Consider the following 19,467-nt stretch of genomic DNA (forward strand, 5'->3'; position numbering starts at 1 on the left):
ACCAGACACAGTCCATGAAAGAATTGGTAAGCTGTACTTCATTAAAATTGAAAATTTCCATTCTGTGAAAGACAATGTCAAGAGAATGAGAAGACAAGTCATAGTCTGAGAAAAAAACAAAACAAAACAAAACAAAACAATTTGCAAAAGACTCATTTAATAAAAGACTCATCTGAAATATAAGAGAGCTTTCAAAACTTACAATAAGAAAAAAAAAAAAAAAGGATTTAAAAATGGACCAAAGATCTTAACAGTTTCCTCACCAAAGACTCTATACAGATGGCAAATAAGTATATGAGAAGATGCTCCACATAATCTATCATCAAGGAAATGCAAATTAAAACAAGGTACCAGTACACACCTTTTAGAATGGCCACATCCAGAACACTGATGACACCAAACACAGGCTAGGAAATATAGCAACTGGAACTCTCATTCACTACTGGTGGGAATGCAAACTGGCACAGCCCAAGTAAAAGACAATATGGTAGTTTATTACAAAACAAAACATATGCTTCCTATACACAACCCAGCAATCTCACTCTTTGGTATTTACTTAAAACAGCTGAAAACTTCTTTCTTTCTGTAGGTCAATTGACAAAAGAAGCGAAAGAGGTGAAAAGAAGCCAGTCTGAAAAGCCTCCATACTGTATATTTTGAACAACACGACATTCTAGAAAGGTCAAAACTATGGACACAATAAAAGATAAGGTCAGTGGCTGCTGAGATGAGGAGAGTAGAAAGGTGGATGAATAGGTGAATAGGCAGGGCACAGAGAATTTTTAGGGAAATGAAAATATTCTGTATGGTATTCTAATGATGGATACATGTCATCACACATTTGTCCAAATCCATAGAATGTACAACACCAAAGTGACTCCAAGGTAAATTAAACTATGGACTTTGAGTGATCATATGTCAATGTAATTCAACCCTGGTTAAAAAATAAATAAATAAATAAATAAGTACTATTCTGGCACTCGATGTTGGTAATGGGGGAGCCTATGCATGTGTGGGGGCAGAGAGTATATGAGAAATCTATGTACCTTCCCCTCAATTTTGTTATAAACTTACATATTGCATATGTAGGCAATAGTGATAGAAACAGAGCAATCAGAAGAGGTAAGGGCACACGATTCTTTAATGACAGTAAAGGGGATAAAGTTTTGCAAACACATATAGATATTAGGTAGAAGAATAAGCAATCATCCCCTATTGGCTTCATTAAGGTAGGTACATACGCTTCTTAGATGAATGAGATTCCCTTCATCCCTGTTGCAAAGCTCCCATTACTACTGAATTAGTTTTGGGTTTCTTCTTTTTTTTTGAAAGAGAAAAAGAATGAGAGAGAAAGTGCACACACAGGTGTGCAAGTGTTGGGGAGAGGGGCAGAGAAAGAAAGAATCTCAGGCAGGCTCCACCATCAGTGCAGGGCTCAACAGAGGGTTTGATCTGAAATCCCTGAAATCAAGACCTGAGCTGAAATCAAGTGTGTTAGATGCTTAACTGACTGAAACAGCAGGTGCCCCCATTTTGGGTTCCTTCTAAAGCCAACTCTGAGACAAAGACTTGGGGGCAGGTAGTTTATTAATAAATTAATCTCAGAAGGCATTAGTGAAAGAGGAGAAAGTGAGACAAAGAATGGAGAAAAAACAGTGTGAATGAGTAATCATTGCTATGTGCTTATTCTTGCTGGGGCCATCCAGAACATACGTCAAAATTGTTTCATGGTGAAGGAGACTGGAGCATTTCCCTGCCTTCTCTCATCTTCCATGGGGTTTGCTTCAGGGTTACCTAAGAGACATTAAATCCCTTTCCCTAACACCCTCTTTTCTCCCTCTTGAGCTGCATTCATAAGCTGGTAGAAGCTCACAAGCCCAGAATCAGAAAGACATAGGCATGAGATGGGAAGTTGTCAATTAGCTAGATACAAGTGAATTTCAGGTATACCCAGTGGACCTCAGAAATACAGTGTAAGTTATCACCAGTGTCTGTTAAAGCCAATTCTTTTTTTCTTTTCCAAATATGTACACTCTGTGTTGGGGGCCCCTAAATCTTCCCTCAGTTTTGATGATTCCCTAGAAGAACCCACATGGCTCAGAAATGCTGTTTTTTTCAATTATAGTTTATTACAGTGAAAGAACACAGATTAAAATCAGCAGAAGCAAAAAGCCTCATTGAAAAGAGTCCAGAAGAAACCAGATGTTAACTTCCAGGTGTCCTCTTAGTGGAATCTTATGGTGGCAGTTAATTCTCTTTGCAATGATGTGTGTCAACATGTGTGGAGCGTTGACAACCAGTAGGATCACCTGCACTTTGGTGTGTAAGGCCTTATTCGAATTTCATCATGTGTGCATGCAGGGCCCATAGCTACTCGGTTTCCAGCCTCCCCACTTCCCAACAAAAGTTGAATTAACACAGCATGGAGCTGAGCCTCAGGACACAGAGACAGATGTTCCCAGTAAATTACAGTGTTAGTATAAACATTGTTAACATAAACTGTCTGGTGCGGTCTATAGTTTCAGAGGTATGAAGACTCTTATCAGGAAAGATATTCCAAGGCTCACAGGTTACCTCCCAGCAGCTGGTCCTGAAGACTTCAGAATGTGCTGGGTTTGGGTCTCTCCAGGTATGCTGAATTAGCCCTTTATGTACACCTTCCAAGACACTCTTGATCTTTTCAAATCTTTGACATTGTGCCAACCAAGATCGAGTAATTATTAACAATAGTGTGCTCCTGAGTACTTCAGCTTTGAATCACAGGGCAATTTTCCTCTTCTATCTTTACTCTTCACCTTGCTACTTTAAAGTGTGGTATGTGGACCAAAAATAGTCACATCATGGAAGAGTTTGCTGGGAATGAAGAATCTCAAGAAACCTCCTGAATTTAGTGAAGCAGAATCTACATTTTAACAAGATCTGAAAGTTCTTAATATGGATATTAAAATTTGAGAAGCATGGCACTAGCACGCGCCTTTGTGAAGCCACTGTGAACCACAATGCAGCTTCTCAATGTGCTCTGGAGCACATGGTTTAATCTAACCAAGCATGTTATCTCATCTACAAAGATGGGATTTGTCACACTCAAACTCACAGGTATAGCATATATGTGTATCTTGCAGAGACATGTCAAACATCAGTTTAGTATATTTAAAGGGTCTAGCACAATGATTGGCTCTTTAGCGGTATCTATGACGATGAGGATCATGATGGTTATGATGGTCTCCACCAATATGGAGAACAGAAGGGGAACATGGAGACACAAAATAGGTATTACTGCCATGCAAAGAGGTAGGTGAAGAACAAAGACAGAAAAATATAAGAGAGGCCAAGGAGTAGAAGTTTTAAAAGGAAGAGTACTTGCATCTCATAAAACACTTCAAGAAATATTTTAACAAGTCCAGTGGATTTAACCAGTAGGACACTGGGCATATCTTTAAACTTATTTCAATATACTCTTTCAGGATAATAGAGCTTACCCTCAAAAAATGGTTTCCTCTCCACTCCCGAATGAGGTACCTCATGAACCACGGGCTTCTGACTCCCAGCTTGATCTCCACCATTGTTCCAGTTCTCCTGAAGCAGAACCATGGACATGTTAATTGAGTGATTGTTTATTATCTGATCCTGGCAATGTTTCTCTTAGAGATGGATAAATCAGTTATCAAGTAGGACTGCAAGATTCCTCCTTCATTCCTTTTTTTGTTTTTTTCAAGATTTTATTTATTTACCTGACAGAGATCACAAGTAGGCAGAGAGAGAGAGGAAGGGAAGCAGGCTCCCCACTGAGCAGAGAGCCTGATGTGGGGCTCAATCCAAGGACCCTGGGATCACAACCTGAGCCGAAGGCAGAAGCTTTAACCCCCTGAGCCACCCAGGCACCCCCTCATCCTTCATTTTTGTGATAGCAAAGTCTATTGTGTTATATAAAAATGATAAATTCATGTTGAAAATGAGCTCGAAACACATGAAAAGTAAGATACCCATACACATATACCTAACATGTTTTTAGTAATGCATTAATAAAGAGCTGAATTAAATAGATTATATTCTTTTGAATGTCTATGTTTATTATATATTGATTTCTAAGAACTAGTCTTTTCATTTTAACATGTTAATAAATAATGTCTAGATACTGGACCTGTGTTAAAAATGTATGTAATTGATTAATAAGGGAACCAGTATGTTGATAAAGATGGGCTAAAGAATATTTTAAGGAAGTGAATATTTATAGGCAGTTTGAGAAAAGAATCTTAGAATATGAATACTATGAGACTTGAAAATTAGCTAATGTCCAAACAAGCATTAATACATAGTCTTTAGGAATATATACTCTTCTGGGCAGAAGTCTCCAAGTTCATATGTAGTTTCACAGTGTCTTACCTCTGATCAAATAGTTAACTGCAAAATCAAATGCAGATACCGTTGTCTAGAAAATTTAGTAATACTATTAAACAGTACTCCAATATGACATGGAAAGGCCATATTAACCAATCTTTGACAAAGTTTCAAGTGCTAAACTATTTTTTTATTATATGTACTGAAAATTTAAGTACATTTTTATAATAGTGTAATAGATACTCCAAGTGGACTCAGGGACTTGTATTTCATCTTTATTAATTTAATAAATTTTCTCATCCTATAGAAGTGAATTAAAAATGACTAGTACTTAAAAATTCACAGAAATATAGGCACTTTTTAAGTTTCAAGAAAGATAAACCGGATTAACTCACTGTAGAAATAAAATCAGTCAGGGATACCAAGTTTATAAATGTAATCAGGTTGTCCCCATCTTCAAGTCTCCTTTTAAAAAGAGTCTAATTGCCTAAAATAGCACTAAATAAAAGTTGTCTTTTAATTTAAATGCATAATAGTAAAGGATTTATTATTTCCTTAGCATTCTTCCCCAAAGTGAATACATTTAATATGCACCTAAATGTATTCCAAGTATTACTAATATTTCTTATATTAATATTTCTTAATAAATTTAGGAGCAATTTCCAGAATGCTTGGAGATAGGACTCAGCATTAGGACATGTTAAAATTTCCTAGGTAATTTTAGTTCACAAGCTAGGACTGCAGGCAACTCTTGTGTTCATCATGCTCCTTTATATTTTTTGCTAAGAAGGGGTCAGTAATTGGTTTGTGGCAGCTTCAGCTTTCTCCAACTGCACAGACCTTTGAACCCTTAGGTTTCAGCACATTTGTGATACCCAGACACCCTCACTGCAAAGCCCTGTATAATTTGATCCATACTTAGTAAGACAGAAGAATAGTATGATAATTCAAACGTGATTTATATACCAACTAAGTATGGTATATATTTCTGAGTTTATATTTTAATGGCTTGTGTGTAAAATAAGTTGACATAAAAATCAATTTTATACTTGGGAGTTCCATTAAGTGAGGGGATCTTCTTGTTGGTATAAAGGGTAAAGTGAGATTCTCTATACATAGGTATAGAGAAATAAAACTGAAAATGAAATATTGAACAAGTATGCATTTAGCATTTTTTTTTCACTGCTAACATGACTAAGGAAAAATCTCAAGGAATACACTGCATTAAAGTATCATTTAAGAATACATACTACTGGAAGGGGGAACATTCCTACCCCCAAAAAATTACAGGCAGAAAATTATCTGATGTCATAATTTTAGTTATTTGTACCTAGTTCTTCTTTTTTTTTCTTATGCTTTTAAAGATAAGCCAACTTCGCAGGTATCAAAACTGTTTAAACAAACTGGAGTTTACTCTACAAAAAGAATTGAATTAAAAATTTGAGGTTTCATTAACATGAAAAGATATGTTAAATTATTAATAAAGAAAAAAAAAAGTACATCTGCTTATTGTAACACATACCCCGAAGTGGGCGGAGGCAGATTTTGTATAAGCCAAGATTCTGCCTGCATTGGCTTAGAAGTTTATTGTAAAACAGTACTGAGCCAAGGACATTTAGAGGAGCAAGGCCAAGTTAGTATGAAAGTGCCAACGTAGAATAATCTTTAAAAGATGGAGACTCCATCATTGAAGTAGCTGAAAGTACAATTCATGTCACGTCAACGGTTAACTGTAGACATCTGTTCCCAAGATACAGAAGCATATCTGTCTCTTAATTTTTAAATAAAGCTATCTGGGTTGTGTTCACCCACTTAGTTTTAATAAAGGTTGTACGAAAGCTTCTTTTGAAATGCTATTTTGTGTAGAGCACAGTTTTAATTTCTTCCATTTTTGGACATTATTTCAATTCTGAAGTATAGGCAGAAAAGGAGAAAAGGGGGATACAAAAAGAAAGTCCTAACCCCTATTGGAAGCCATCTCTCAGGAAATGTACTTTTCGGGAGGCTGGGTGGCTCAGTGGGTTAAGCCGCTGCCTTCAGCTCAGGTCATGATCTCAGGGTCCTAAGATCGAGTCCCACATCAGGCTTTCTGCTCAGCAGGGAGCCTTCTTCCCTTCCTCTCTCTCTGCCTGCCTCTCTGCCTACTTGTGATCTCTCTCTGTCAAATAAATAAATAAAAATCTTAAAAAAAAAAAAAAAAAGAAAGAAATGTACTTTTCCCTAATCTGGGAGTAGAACCCGGGAACCTTCATATTACCTTAGGGCCCTATGACTTCCTCATTAGTCTATTTTTCCACTGTGAATCTCCTTCGAAATGAGTTTGAAATACAGTAAGTTTTTAATGAGTGTTTATTCAATGTCAATCAATGAAAACCCCACTTTTTGAAATGAAGATAGAAAAAAATAAAATGAAGATAGAAATAACGTGAATAGGCTAATGATAGACTTTCTGAAAATCAAAGATTCACTAATATTAATATAACAATAAATGGGAAAAGACAAGAAAACACATTAACAGCAACAAATGCAGTGTTTGGGCAGATAAATCTAGAGATATATCAGAGGGTGGAATCTCAAGATTCAAGGTATAAACCTTTCATACACTTTTTTTTTGTTTGTTTCGATAGTTGATCCATCAATATTTAACATGGTTCACCAAATGTCAAATATCTCACTTAAAATAAACTTTGTATTCCAATGTGTTATATAACCTGCAGATCAAAGAATAAGTCTCATTATCCATCATGAGACACAACAGCCCATCCCCCCAAAAAACACAAAAGCATCAATCACCCAGAAGTTTCATAGCATCTCAAATGATCCAGAGATAATTCTGGTTTTAGTCATTGTTCAGACAAATTCTTCGTTAAGGCATTCGCACTGGACAGGTAGTTCATAATGTACTATTTGTTCTAGAATCTAATGTCAGCACAAAGTTCACAAATTGGGCACCTAGTTAGCTCAGGTGGTTATGTATTTGCCTTTGGCTCAGGTTGTGATTCTGGGGTCCCAAGACTGAGTGCTGCGTTGGGCTCCCAAGCAAGGAGCCTGCTTCTCCCTCTACTTCCTGTTCATGCTCTCTCTCACTCTCTTTCTCAAATAAATAGATAAAATCTTTTTCTTTCTTCTTTCTTTTTTCTTTCTTCTTTTCCTTCTTTCTTTATTTTTCTTTTTCTTTTGCTTTTCTTTTTTTTTTTTTTTTTTTAAGTTCACAGGGCAACTGGCTGGCTCAGTCAGTTAAGGGTCTGGTATGCCTTGGGCTTGGGTTTTGATCTCAGGGTCCTGGGATTGAGCCCTGCAACAGCAGGCTCCCTGCTCAGCCAGGAGTCTGCCTCTCCCTCTGCCTCTGCCCTTCCCCTGCTTGTGCACGTGTTCTCTCTCTCTAATAAATAAAATCTTTTTTTTTTTTTTAAGATTTTATTTGTTTATTTGACAGAGAGAAATCACAAGTAGGCAGAGAGGCAAGCAGAGACAGAGAGGAGAAAGCAAGTTCCCTGCTTAGCAGAGAGCCTGACGTGGGGCTCAAACCCAGGACCCTGAGATCATGACCCAAGCTGAAGGCAGAAGCTTTAACCCACTGAGCCACCCAGGTGCTCCATCAAATAAATAAAATCTTAAATAAATAAATAAATAAAAAGTTCACATATCATGTGTGTGCAGATGCATATATGTAGGATTAGTTCATTTGAAATGTCAGTCCCACTTAGAGGAGCTCTGTTGGCCCTCCATAGGTTCAGTGTTGAGTAGAAGATTACTCAGCTTATTCAAGGATTATAATAAATCAGAAACCAAAACAACTGAGTTTTTCTTTGTGTCTAGAATAGACTTTTCTAAACCTAGTATTTCTGTTAAGTAAAATCATTTTAAATTGTCAATTAAGGCATTAAATTATAATTTTCTCATTAGGTCCATTTGAATTTACACATTAAAATGTCAATTAAATGTCAATTAAAATGAAGTTTTTCAGTTAAATATGGAACATGATATTAAGGAACTGTCAGAATCTGGGTTTTCTCAAACAAGCTATCACTGGATATTGATTAAAAGACCTTAAATTAAAAAAACCTGTTTTTATTCTTTCTGGTTTCAAAACATGGTGTTAATGTTAATGCCTATTGTTTGGGAAGTTAATATTTACTGTTAGAAGGCCGAAAACTCAGCTGTATATTTAGGTGTTAACAGTTAAATACAGGTTTGCACATTAAATTTAGTTAGCTGAGCTGAATAGTGACCTCAGATTTAAGGGAAAAGAAAAGTGTACACTTCCAACTACTTATGCAAACCACCGCTGTGAAGCCAAGGCTAACTCAACAGAACAAGACATGATTTTTAGATTTCATCAGCATTTACCAATTTCTAGGCCAAGAGTAAGGATTTTATAGTAAAGTAAAAACCATAGTTTTGCATTAACTTTTAAATATTATTTTAAAGTTAACTAGAACATAGAAAACACATTTGAAAGAATTTTATTTAATACTCTTTTAATATAAGCTTTAGTCATTTTCTCATATAGTCTTTGAAATTATATTTTAAACACCAAAACTTCATATTCACCAATACAAAGTGGTTACCAATCTCCAGTTTTGAGCAGAAGCCCTTCAGTGTTGTTGGGGAAATATGTAAGTTAAATAACAAGGAAATTTAAGTATGTTTGAAAACAGAATGCTTTGGCAAATGATGTGGAAAACATTCCTTTAGAAAATACCAATATCAAGATCAAGCTATAAAAACAATTTTAACCTTAGGCCCACTTTATTATTATTAATAGGTGAATTCTTTCATTGCAACTGTATTTAAAAGGGTAAACTGGCCTGTGTTTTCAACTTGTGACTGTTTCTCCCTCTTATGCTATAATTGCCAAAACCACTGATGTCAGGAACAACGCTCGACTGTTCTCCAGCCTCCCTTTGGGAGTTGGGACACAAAAATAAACCATTAGCTACTACCCAGTATGCAGAGTTGGAATCAAAAGTTGCCTTATTCGGTCTTCGAGAAAGGCTCCCCACCACTAAGATGACAGGAAGTGCTCCAAATTAACTCTAAATTCTGATTTAGCCTCTAGCATAAATAAGCAGGTGTTGACATTATAAATAACCTCTTATTAGGAAAAAATAGTATTTTAAATAATATGTTTAGGGGTCAATGGGACAGGGGAAAGTAAAAGACAACATAAAACCTTATATTATTGTACAATTAAAAAAATATAAAAGACCTGCGTTAGTAGTTGCACAGTAGTGGTTCTAGTCCCCATCTGCTGTTCACATATTGTACACCATTCAAAAAATAAGAGTAGGGGTCCTTACTTTATAATCATTTGCAGTTATCAATCCTATATGAAATCACATAAGAAATGAAAGTAAATGTGCTCCAGTATTTATAGCAGCATTATCTACATTACCCAATCTTAGTAAGAGCCCAAGTGTCCACTGACTGATGAATAAATTAGAAAAATGTAACATATATACACAGTGGAATATTACTCAGCCATAAAAAATAATGAAATCTTTCCATTTGTAAGGGAATAGACCTAGAGATTATAGTGCTGAGCAACATAGTCAGAGAAAGACAATCATCATATGGTTTCACTCATATGTAAAATACAAGAAACAAAACAAACGAGCAAAGGGGGAAAAAGGAGAGAGAGGAGAGTGATTGATGAGGGATGGATAAACTGTGCACTCAGAAAGATGTCAATTGCTCTTAGTTAAACTGAAGGCAGAATACTGTTGAGAAAAATGGGTTTTGGGATCTGGTGTTGGTCTGAGATACACTCACATGTAAGATCTTGAGAATCTTTTCTCCCAGTGTTTCTCCTTTTTATCATCTTCTATTTTTAGAAAAGATTTTATTTATTTATTTGACAGAGAGAGACAGAGAGAAAGGGAACACAAGCTGGGGAAGTGGGAGAGGGAGAAGCAGGCTTCCCACTGATTAGGGAACCTGGCATGGAGCTCGATCCCACACCCTGGGGTGATGACCTGAGCCAAAGGCAGATGTTTAATTAGTAAGTCACCCAGGAACCACTTATCATCTTTCATTTGAAGTTCTTAGTTCCGATCGTCCATGACTCTAGAGCAAATTTAGTTTAACATATAAAAGATTTAATGTTAATCTTTTGTTTGCAACCTATTCTTTATGAATCTTCCTTTTTGATGTAATCTTAGGATTCTTTAGGCTCATTTCACCTTTTCACATCTGGAGAAGGTGGATCAAAGTAACCAGTTATACTTTATTTGTAGCTCATTCACGTTTGTGTGTTGTGTTTATCCTGTAAGGAAAGAAATTTAATGATAGAAAGACACATATTTTATATTTGTATAGAAGTTTCAACGAAATAAGAGATACTTGAAGACAGAAAGTCAATACGATGTTACAGTTCTTTTGTTTCAGGGGTTTTTCCTCCTCATTCCCTAGGCAGCTCAGTGCTTTCCTGGGAAGATTAGTGAAAACTGATAATAGTTAAATTCAAATTTCTGTTTTGAGTTTGCTTTATACTTGAAATCCTCCTCACACTGACCTCAACACAGGGAGAACCAATATTTCTTTGCCCCCTTTCCATTTTCCAAAATGATAATGGAAGACCCCCTCCTTTATATTTTAAAATTTTTCTGTCAACTCTTGGAGGACATATTTTAGTGTGTTTAAAAAGCTTAATGTGTATGTAATAATATATTTTTTGCCATTATGTTTCCTTCTTTTTTCTTTATTTCATACTCTAAAATGCACTCTAGGACACTAGACTATATATGTTATGACTTTTGTTTGAAAAATGTATTGGTCATTGGAATAATATTCCTTTATTAATCGAGTTTTTACTTCACTATATAATATGGGTCACGTAGGATGAAAATAAAACTTAAGATATATAGTCCTAAAAACTTGGTTTAACTTTCAAATATAGCAACTTTTAAGAACATTATTTCATAATGTAATACTTGAAATGACTTTTAATGACCATATCAATGCAATCATTAAACTGAATTATAGAAACAGATCTTGCCTGGTAACTAGGGTCACACTCCCTTGGTCCACCAGTTTTAGCAAAAACATGCTCTTTACTTGCAATTCAAATTCTAATGACCTTCCAGTGAGTGTAATGCAACTTTTTTTGGAAGCTCAAAAAGTCTGCTGAGTTTGCAAATAGGCACAGCCAGGAAATGCTAGGAAGTTAGAACCTCTGGGAACAAAACTCAACAAATGTAAAACCAAAAATCAGGAAATAAAAGCCCATTCTTTAGGAGAACAGTTCTGAGGTATGTTCTACGGAGTCCCTCAAAGGGTTAATGGCACAATTGATCCCATCTGCCAACAATGGTAACCAGCTCAATTACTCATCCTTCATTAGCTTTCCTTCCTTGTTTACTCTTCCCATTCCTTTACTTTTTCTTCTAAGAATGCTAACTGGAATACTTGTGTCTTGTTCTTTCTGAAGCTTCTAAAGAGGCCAAGTTAAGACAATTATATGGCTTCATATTATCCCATAACTTTTTCTTACAGTAGTAGAACCATTAATCACTCTGCTTGATAAGTGGAAGTTCCCTATTACCAAACCATTAATTTTCTTGTGGCTTTCACAGGTATCTGCTATGACAATTGCTGTCACCATATAATGTACTACCATGAATTCACTGCCATAAAATTCTTTTCCCGTGTCTTGTAAATTTGTAAATGTCTTCGGAGTAGAAATAATATTTTATTCAAGCTTATTTATTTTTTCAAGCTTAATATCTGCTATATTGGTTAGTAAAATCTTAACACATAGTAGTCACTCATGAAATGTTTTATAAATAAAAGGATTATTTTTTTTAAAGATTTTATTTATTTATCTGAGAGAGAGATCACAAGTAGGCAGAGAGAGGGGGAAGCAGGTTGCCTGCTGAGCGGAGAGCCCAATGCGGGGCTTGATTCCAGGACCCCAAGATCATGACCTGAGCCAAAGGCAGAGGCTTAACCCACTAAGCCACCCAGGTGCCCCAGGATTAATTTTTTTATATTTTATTTTTTTATTTATAAGATTAGATCTCACTAGATAGATTAAATTCTGTGAACTCAGCTATAGATAAACATTAATAGTACCTATTGTATGAAAAATTGCATGTAATCAAATGTGCTTTTTTCTGTAAAAATTTTTCTATAAAAATTTTCTGTAAAAATTATTTGAAACTACTGACTTCAGTATAAATAAAGTACATAAGCACAGTCTGAATTTAAACACTAGAACATAATGTTATTCTCATTAATTCATATTTCACTGTTATTAAAATATAGCTCTTTAACTTTGAATTTACTCTAAAATACTTTCATAAGCAAAAGATATTCCATGTTCTTATGTGAAAACTATCCCTTCATTCATACCAAAATGATAAAATTTTAACCCAAAATTTCAGTAATTGTTTAAAAAAAGGAATATGTAATATACAGCCTTAAAAGAATATTTTAGAATTTCATCAAAGTTACTTCATTAGAGGAAGTTTGCTTTTGAATGATCTCCAAAACTATAGATCAAATATTATATTGATATAGGATTGACCTGGGTATATAAGCTTGAACTGTTTTCATACTTTTAAAAGTTATACTTTGAGAAAAAAAAAAAAAAAGCTATACTTTGAGTTAGGCTTTATTTTCACTAAATTAAAAATTGCTAATAAATGACCAAATCAATCACTTGTGGATGAGTATGCAAAAATGCTTTTCTCCATAAAGTAATATACATTAGTCCTAATAGAATAACTACAAATAATAAGAATATGTTTATAATCCATAAAATTATGGATTGAACTTGAATATATTATGCCATTTATTAATTTAACAGAAATTCTTTCAAATGAAAACAATATTTTTAAACATTCAAGTAAAAAATGTAGCCTTTGAATGAGATAAGATTTTTAAGACAAATTCATATGAAGTGGGAATATCTACAGAAACTGCATATATTCCATGTTAGATAATGTCAAAATGTGAAGTGATGAAGCCACTCATTTAAATACTGACCTCACAGTTTTGTTTAAGTTCTGTGGCCCAAGTGAATGATATAATAAACAATGTACAGTAAGTGCTTAATAAATATTTTCTACTTTTATTATTTTGGATTCAGGAATAGGATATCTTACATAACTATTATCTTAATCACTACTAATCATCCTTCAGACCCTTTTTAAATTATTTTCACTTTTTTCCCTCAGTAGATTTTGAAAAATATATTGCATGTCTTAGTAATATAATTTTATAAAAATGTTTTCTTAATTTAGAAAAGAAAAAATGATGTTTGTTAATATTCTAATATTGTCTGCATGAGTAGATGATGTAGGTCATCCAAGTTGAGGGAAAATTTTTGGTCTTAGCACCCAGAGGTCAAACTTCATGGCCAATGCAGCTGTTCATTTTATCAGAGTTCCATTCAATTTCAGGTTAAGTACTTAAAGGTGTTCCAAAAGTTACCCTCCAAGCTTTTTTTTTTGTTTTTTTCTTTTCATTTTATTTTCAGGTTTCTCACTGTGTTAAATACCACACCATATCCATTAAATTCTACGAGGACTTAATTATTAGAGATTATACATTTAGTTTGTATACAATTGGCAATGGAATAGTCAGTATCTTTGGCAAAGCATCTTAGAATTTACAGAAAATGCCAAAATAATGAGGGGCATAGAAAACTTAAGAACGTGTCCTTGGGGAAGGGTGGTTAGTTCTTCATCCATTTAGTCACTTCGATTTTTGAATGACCTTTAGGAGTACAACTGTCAATTAGAAAATGTCTTCACATCCTTTGAGACTCTTAAAAATTTCATCTCAACACTCATAGGACCATCGCAGTTGTTAGATTATTCAGGTCAGTATTCTTCACTAATTATTATTCTGATCCTCTACAGAATTCCCACAATCTAACTTTATTTGGAAAAGTTATAGGCTTTCCTGGTCAAAAATGTCTTTTTCCTCTCATGGTATAGTCAGTTGCCCAAACTTTCCTTTGAATCACTTAGATGATTCCTCTTGATTCTTTTCCTTGATCCAATCCTTGAAGACAAAAAACACACATTCAATTAGTTCCTGCTTTCTTGACCTTAGTTTTGATTCTCCTTTCTAACCCAAGTTAAACACTTAGCTGTTTTCTAGTTAGCGTTTTGTGCGTCTAAGATCTCCACATTCCGTGACTTCTTTACTCCCACAAGGATAATCTTCCTAAAACACAGAACTGCCTGTAGGATTAAAAATTATGCTTTCACAACATGTTCCATTTCACACCAGTGCTGAAGCCTCATTGCTCAGTGCTCTATGTTTGTTCCTTTTTAACACCTACAAACACAACCAAACTACAGAGCAATGAGGTTAATAATGAGAATGGTGGGACTTGCCATGCCCTTACCTCTATATCTTTGTGTATGTTCTTCTCTATATCTAAAGTAAATATTCTCTTTTGAACTTTCCCACATAATTCTTTAGAGCTCAGTACAGGGACACCTGGGTGACTCAATTGGTTAAGCATCTGCCTTCGGCTCAAGTCATGATCCCAGAGTCCTGGGATTGAGTCCTGTGTTAGGCAACTTGGTCATTGGGCAGCCTGTTTCTCCCCCCTTTCTGCTGTTCCCCCCTGCTTGTGTGTATGCTCTCTCTCTCTGACAAAGAAATAAAATCTTAAAAAAAAAAAATGAACCTCAATGCAAAACTCTTTGTTCCATAAAGTTCTCTTAGAACCTGAGCATTATTAACTGCTTTTTTCTTTGCATTTCAAACTTTTAACTATACTATTGTATTAAAGTGCTTATAATATTAGCTCATAGATTTATTATTAAAATTTTGCTTCTTTGCTAGATCTTAAGTATTAATTGAGCAGAAACCATGCATTGCTGACCATTATAGCTTCTCCCATTTCCTCAATGCAAGGTAGTGTCTAGATGGTATGCCCTTCTGAAAAGTTAGACACTTTAGTCATAAGATTCTAGAAAAGATACATCAGGGTTTATCTTTCTTTATATAAATTTCATTGAATGCTTATAAGTAAAAAGTGTTATACAACAGTACTTGATTTAGGGATTAAAAAATTAAAATAGCATTGAATAGCATGGGATAGTTCCTAGTTTGGTTTTTTTTTTTTTTTTTTTTTTTTTTTTTCAGTTTGGAAGCCAGTTGAATTTCTGATAGGGTTTCCTTACAATAGGGTGGCTGGGCCAGGCATAGCTAGACCATCCCCATGCTGCCTTATGACTAAAGTGTCTAACTTTTCAGAAGGGCATACCATCTAGACACTACCTTGCATAGCTAGACCATCCCCATGCTGCCAGGGCAGAAACAAAGTCAAAGGTTGTGATTGCTGCTATGTTCTAGATGCAAAGCTAAATACTCAAAGACCAATAAATATTCAAATAATGAAATATAAATACATTATGACATGTGCTATAATATATAAAGAGGTATGGGATCACAAAATAAATTTTAGTTGATTTCTTACGAGATTAAAATATTCTAGAAATAAATATAAAGTATTCAAATTACTTATACTATATTATTATTGTATTCTGTTCTATTGACTGGTAGTACTTAAGTGGTATAAGTCTGATTTTTAATATCCCAGGTATTAAACTTCACATGGTCTGAAAAAAATATACCCCTCTTGAATTCCTTAAGTCTATTAAGCAAGTGGTCAATACTTTCAGTATGAAAGGCAAGTTTATTGTTTTCATAGACATCCATATGTTTTTCAAATACATTCAGAATACTTTATCAATAAAGTCAGGGACATTAGAGAAAAAAATACATACATAAAACTATCTGATGCATTTAAGTAAAAATAGCAAAATGTTCGACATAAATAGCATTTTCAATATTATTCTGTAAGAATACCAGTCATGAGGTGGATTTTAGTTTTATAGTTTCAAGAAGACCTAATTTCAATGACTCAAGAGAAGGAAATCTGACATTGAAGACAGCCATAAAGTTTATTTCAAAAAATGGTTCAGGTAATATGACTTACTGAAACATCTTTCTTGGTTTATTCAATAGTTTCATTTTATCTTTTATCCATACATTATCTTTTATCTATACATTATCTATCTACTATCTACTTATCTTTTGTTTATACAATTGACTTAGAATCTATAATAGCACTCCATTGAATGGAATAGCTTCATGAGAATTGGTATATTTAATTCTATTCTAAAAATCTTAATATAAATGAATATTCAGTGTCTGTTAATATGTGATATACTTTAATGTGTTTACATAAATATTATGTCCCTTTTAAATCTGTGCTAAAAATCAATATGTTCACCCACTTCTTTTAATGAAAAATTAAAATTTTTCCTTTAAAGAAAAATTTAAAAGGAGCCTAAATTGCCAATTAATTTAATGGATTTGTAGCTTCAGTTGATTATGCTAAGACAGAACATCAGACCAACATTTACAGACATATTTATACTTGGAAGAAAACTTAGGTGCTTTTTATTATGACTCATGCATATATAAGACATGTAATATATTTCATGTCTGTATTTTTCCAAGCTATCACCATTTTCAGAATTATTAACAATAATCTTTTAAGTTTCTGCTATAAATAATTGTATCAGCCAAATTGATTTGCCTCATACTGCAAAAATAAGTATCTTCAATATCTTGGGTGGTTTAAAACACCAGACTATTTCCTGTGTAAGCTGATGTTCATTGCATGCTGGAAGAAGGGTGGCTATACTCATCTCAGTGCTTTAGTGTCCACATTTGTCTATTACCAACTGCTGGCAGCCAAGCCTGAATGAAAGAGACCTCCAAGCCTCCTTTCACCCTGGAAATGACCTGTATCATGTGTGCTCCAGGCTCACTGTGAAGACATAGTCACATAGTCACATGTCCTCTTCCAGCCACAGTAAAGCCTTGTGCCAAGAAGGCAAATGGGTGTATTAGGATACAGCACAAATGACTACCACTGCTTAGGAAATGAAAGTTCTACAGGTAGAGTTACAGAGAATTTTCACTCCTCTCAAGGTATCTGTAATTTCATCTGAAATGTAATCTTCATGAAAGAAACTACCTGGAGTTTTTTGGGAGCTAAATAAAATGGTAAAATTTCTTCTAGTGTATCTTCATATTTCACTCAGAAAGAATGATGAGATAATATTTTATACAAGTTTACAAGTGTATGGCAATGATTAGTTAATATTTTCTGTAAATGCTTGAGGTCTAGTAACTGTCACTAGACTCAATTTTCAGAGGTCAATCAAGTCTCAAACATCTCTATGACTTAGGTTTCTGAAGATGGAGATTCAATCAGTTTAACCATACAATTCAACTGAACACCACTCATCAGACTGATCTGAAAGTCTCATAAATAGATTCAACATGACTCAGAGCTCAAGTGTCCTTAAGATCTACAAGACTGGTATGCAGTTATTGGACTTTCAGCTCTATACCTGAAAGCAATGCCTTTAATTCCTCAGAACAGAGGTAGACTGAGGATCTTTTTAAATGCTATAACTTCTATATAATTTGGCCTAGCTTGTTTCTGTAGAAATGGATTCCATTATTCACAAATATAAGAGTCAGTTTTATTTTTGTAAATTTAATGTTTCCTTTACTTGGATGCCGTTAGACCACAATAAAGCCCCTTCTGGTCACTTTCAGCCACTTAAGGCTTTAATTCTGGTTAAGAATGGGCTGCTAACCCAGAATTCATACCAATAGAAGTTCTGAAGTGGTCTATGTTTTATAGTCATAACTTACACCGACTTGTAGGACTTGATCAACTGGAATGATAACCAAAAGGATTAGGTGGACAAATTTGGGTCCCTTAAAGAATGTGAGCAGAAGTATAATTCATTTCAAACATTTTATGATGTTTTAATTTCACTATTTCACCTGTACAGGCACCTAATTCTTCTGTTCATTGCTCCTTTGGCTCAGTGTGCTTGTGACTAATAGACTTACTATTCAAAAACATGTCAACTTTTCACAAATCAAGTGCTTTTCCTTACAAAATAAAATTAGAAGTCTTTATGGAATCATGTTCACATGGAGAAAAAATTATAACAACTAAATGACTAGCAGTAGTATTCCTTAGAGATGGTAGCTTCCCCAACACACCAAAAAAGGGCAGGGTGAGGTCAGTTTTACTGCTCCCACCTGTGCAGTGCAGGCTGGAAGATGAAATAGAGTGATTCCACATTGTACTTAGAATAGAGTTTTTATTAAGCATTAGCTTTGGTTAAAATCCTTTTGGTTTTGCTATAATTCTCTATTCATTTAAAAAAGTGACACTTGAGTGACAGAATCCATTTAAGCTCACAAAGATTGTGTTACTTGCTTTTTTTTTTAATATGTTCAACCACTAAAAGCTTCTATTTGTCACATATAAAATATGTTTTATATGTATAAGTTATAACTTATTACAAAAATACCAATTTACTTTGTCAATTTCACAATTATTATTCAATAATTCAAAACTTTTATTAGTGAAGCATTAGACTAAGTAGGCTTTTGCAGTAGATACAAAACTAAAATAAGCGCTGGTGGCCCACACCTTTGTGTAATCCCCCCTTATTGAATATGGGTCAGGCTTATAATTTGTTTTCTAATCATTAGACTATGACAAAGATTGTGGGATATAATTATTGTGATTATGTTACATTATATCGCAACAGTGAAGAGATTTTGTAGTTGCAGTTAAGGTCCCTAGTCAGTTGACAGTATGTTGATCAAAAAGGTGACTACTATAAGTGGGCCAGATGTAATCAGTTGAGCTTATTAAAAGAAGACATGGATACTAGGAACAAAGAAGTCAGAAATTTTCTCTCCTGTTATCCTTGAAGAAGCAAAAAGTGATTGAGGATAAGAGCATATGGTAGGAAATGGAGCTGAGAGTTTTTAGTCCTATAATCATAAGAAATACATTCTTTCACTGACTATGTGAATTTTAAAGAGTACCCACCACCTCAGATAAGATGCCAAGCCCAGCCGATACCTTGAGTGCATTCTTTGAGTCCCTTAGAAGAGGACCAACTAAGCTATGCTTTGATTCCTGATCCACTGAAACTGTACGACAGTAAGTGGGAATTGTTTTAAGCTGCTATATTTGTGGTAATCTGTTATACAGCAAAGAAAACTAATGCACCCTCCATGAAGATCTATTCTTTCGTCTCACAACCT

At 34.5% G+C, this 19,467-nt stretch overlaps 1 protein-coding gene across 14 annotated transcripts in view; it reads right to left on the minus strand.

The window, feature by feature from the left end:
* Window positions 1–19,467, minus strand: part of LOC309851556 (uncharacterized protein) — a 96,614-nt gene that overhangs the window by 65,642 nt on the left and 11,505 nt on the right. For 6 of the 14 annotated variants that reach the window (XR_014304830.1, XR_014304831.1, XR_014304833.1 and 3 more), the window contains 2 exons: window positions 3,480–3,576; window positions 3–62 (listed from right to left, as the gene is read on the minus strand). Coding sequence is in view for 6 of the 14 variants with exons in the window: in XM_082706984.1 (XP_082563110.1) it covers window positions 3–62; window positions 3,480–3,576; window positions 10,352–10,369 (175 nt within the window). In the remaining 8 variants the exon portion in view is untranslated. Of the gene's footprint in view, window positions 1–2; window positions 63–3,479; window positions 3,577–10,351; window positions 10,408–19,467 lie in introns of all 14 variants that reach the window. The other 8 variants (XR_014304829.1, XR_014304832.1, XM_082706980.1 and 5 more) reach the window with 3 other exon arrangements.

This window comes from Mustela nivalis, assembly GCF_964662115.1.
Source record: "Mustela nivalis genome assembly, chromosome: 1".
NCBI classification, from domain to species: domain Eukaryota; kingdom Metazoa; phylum Chordata; class Mammalia; order Carnivora; family Mustelidae; genus Mustela; species Mustela nivalis.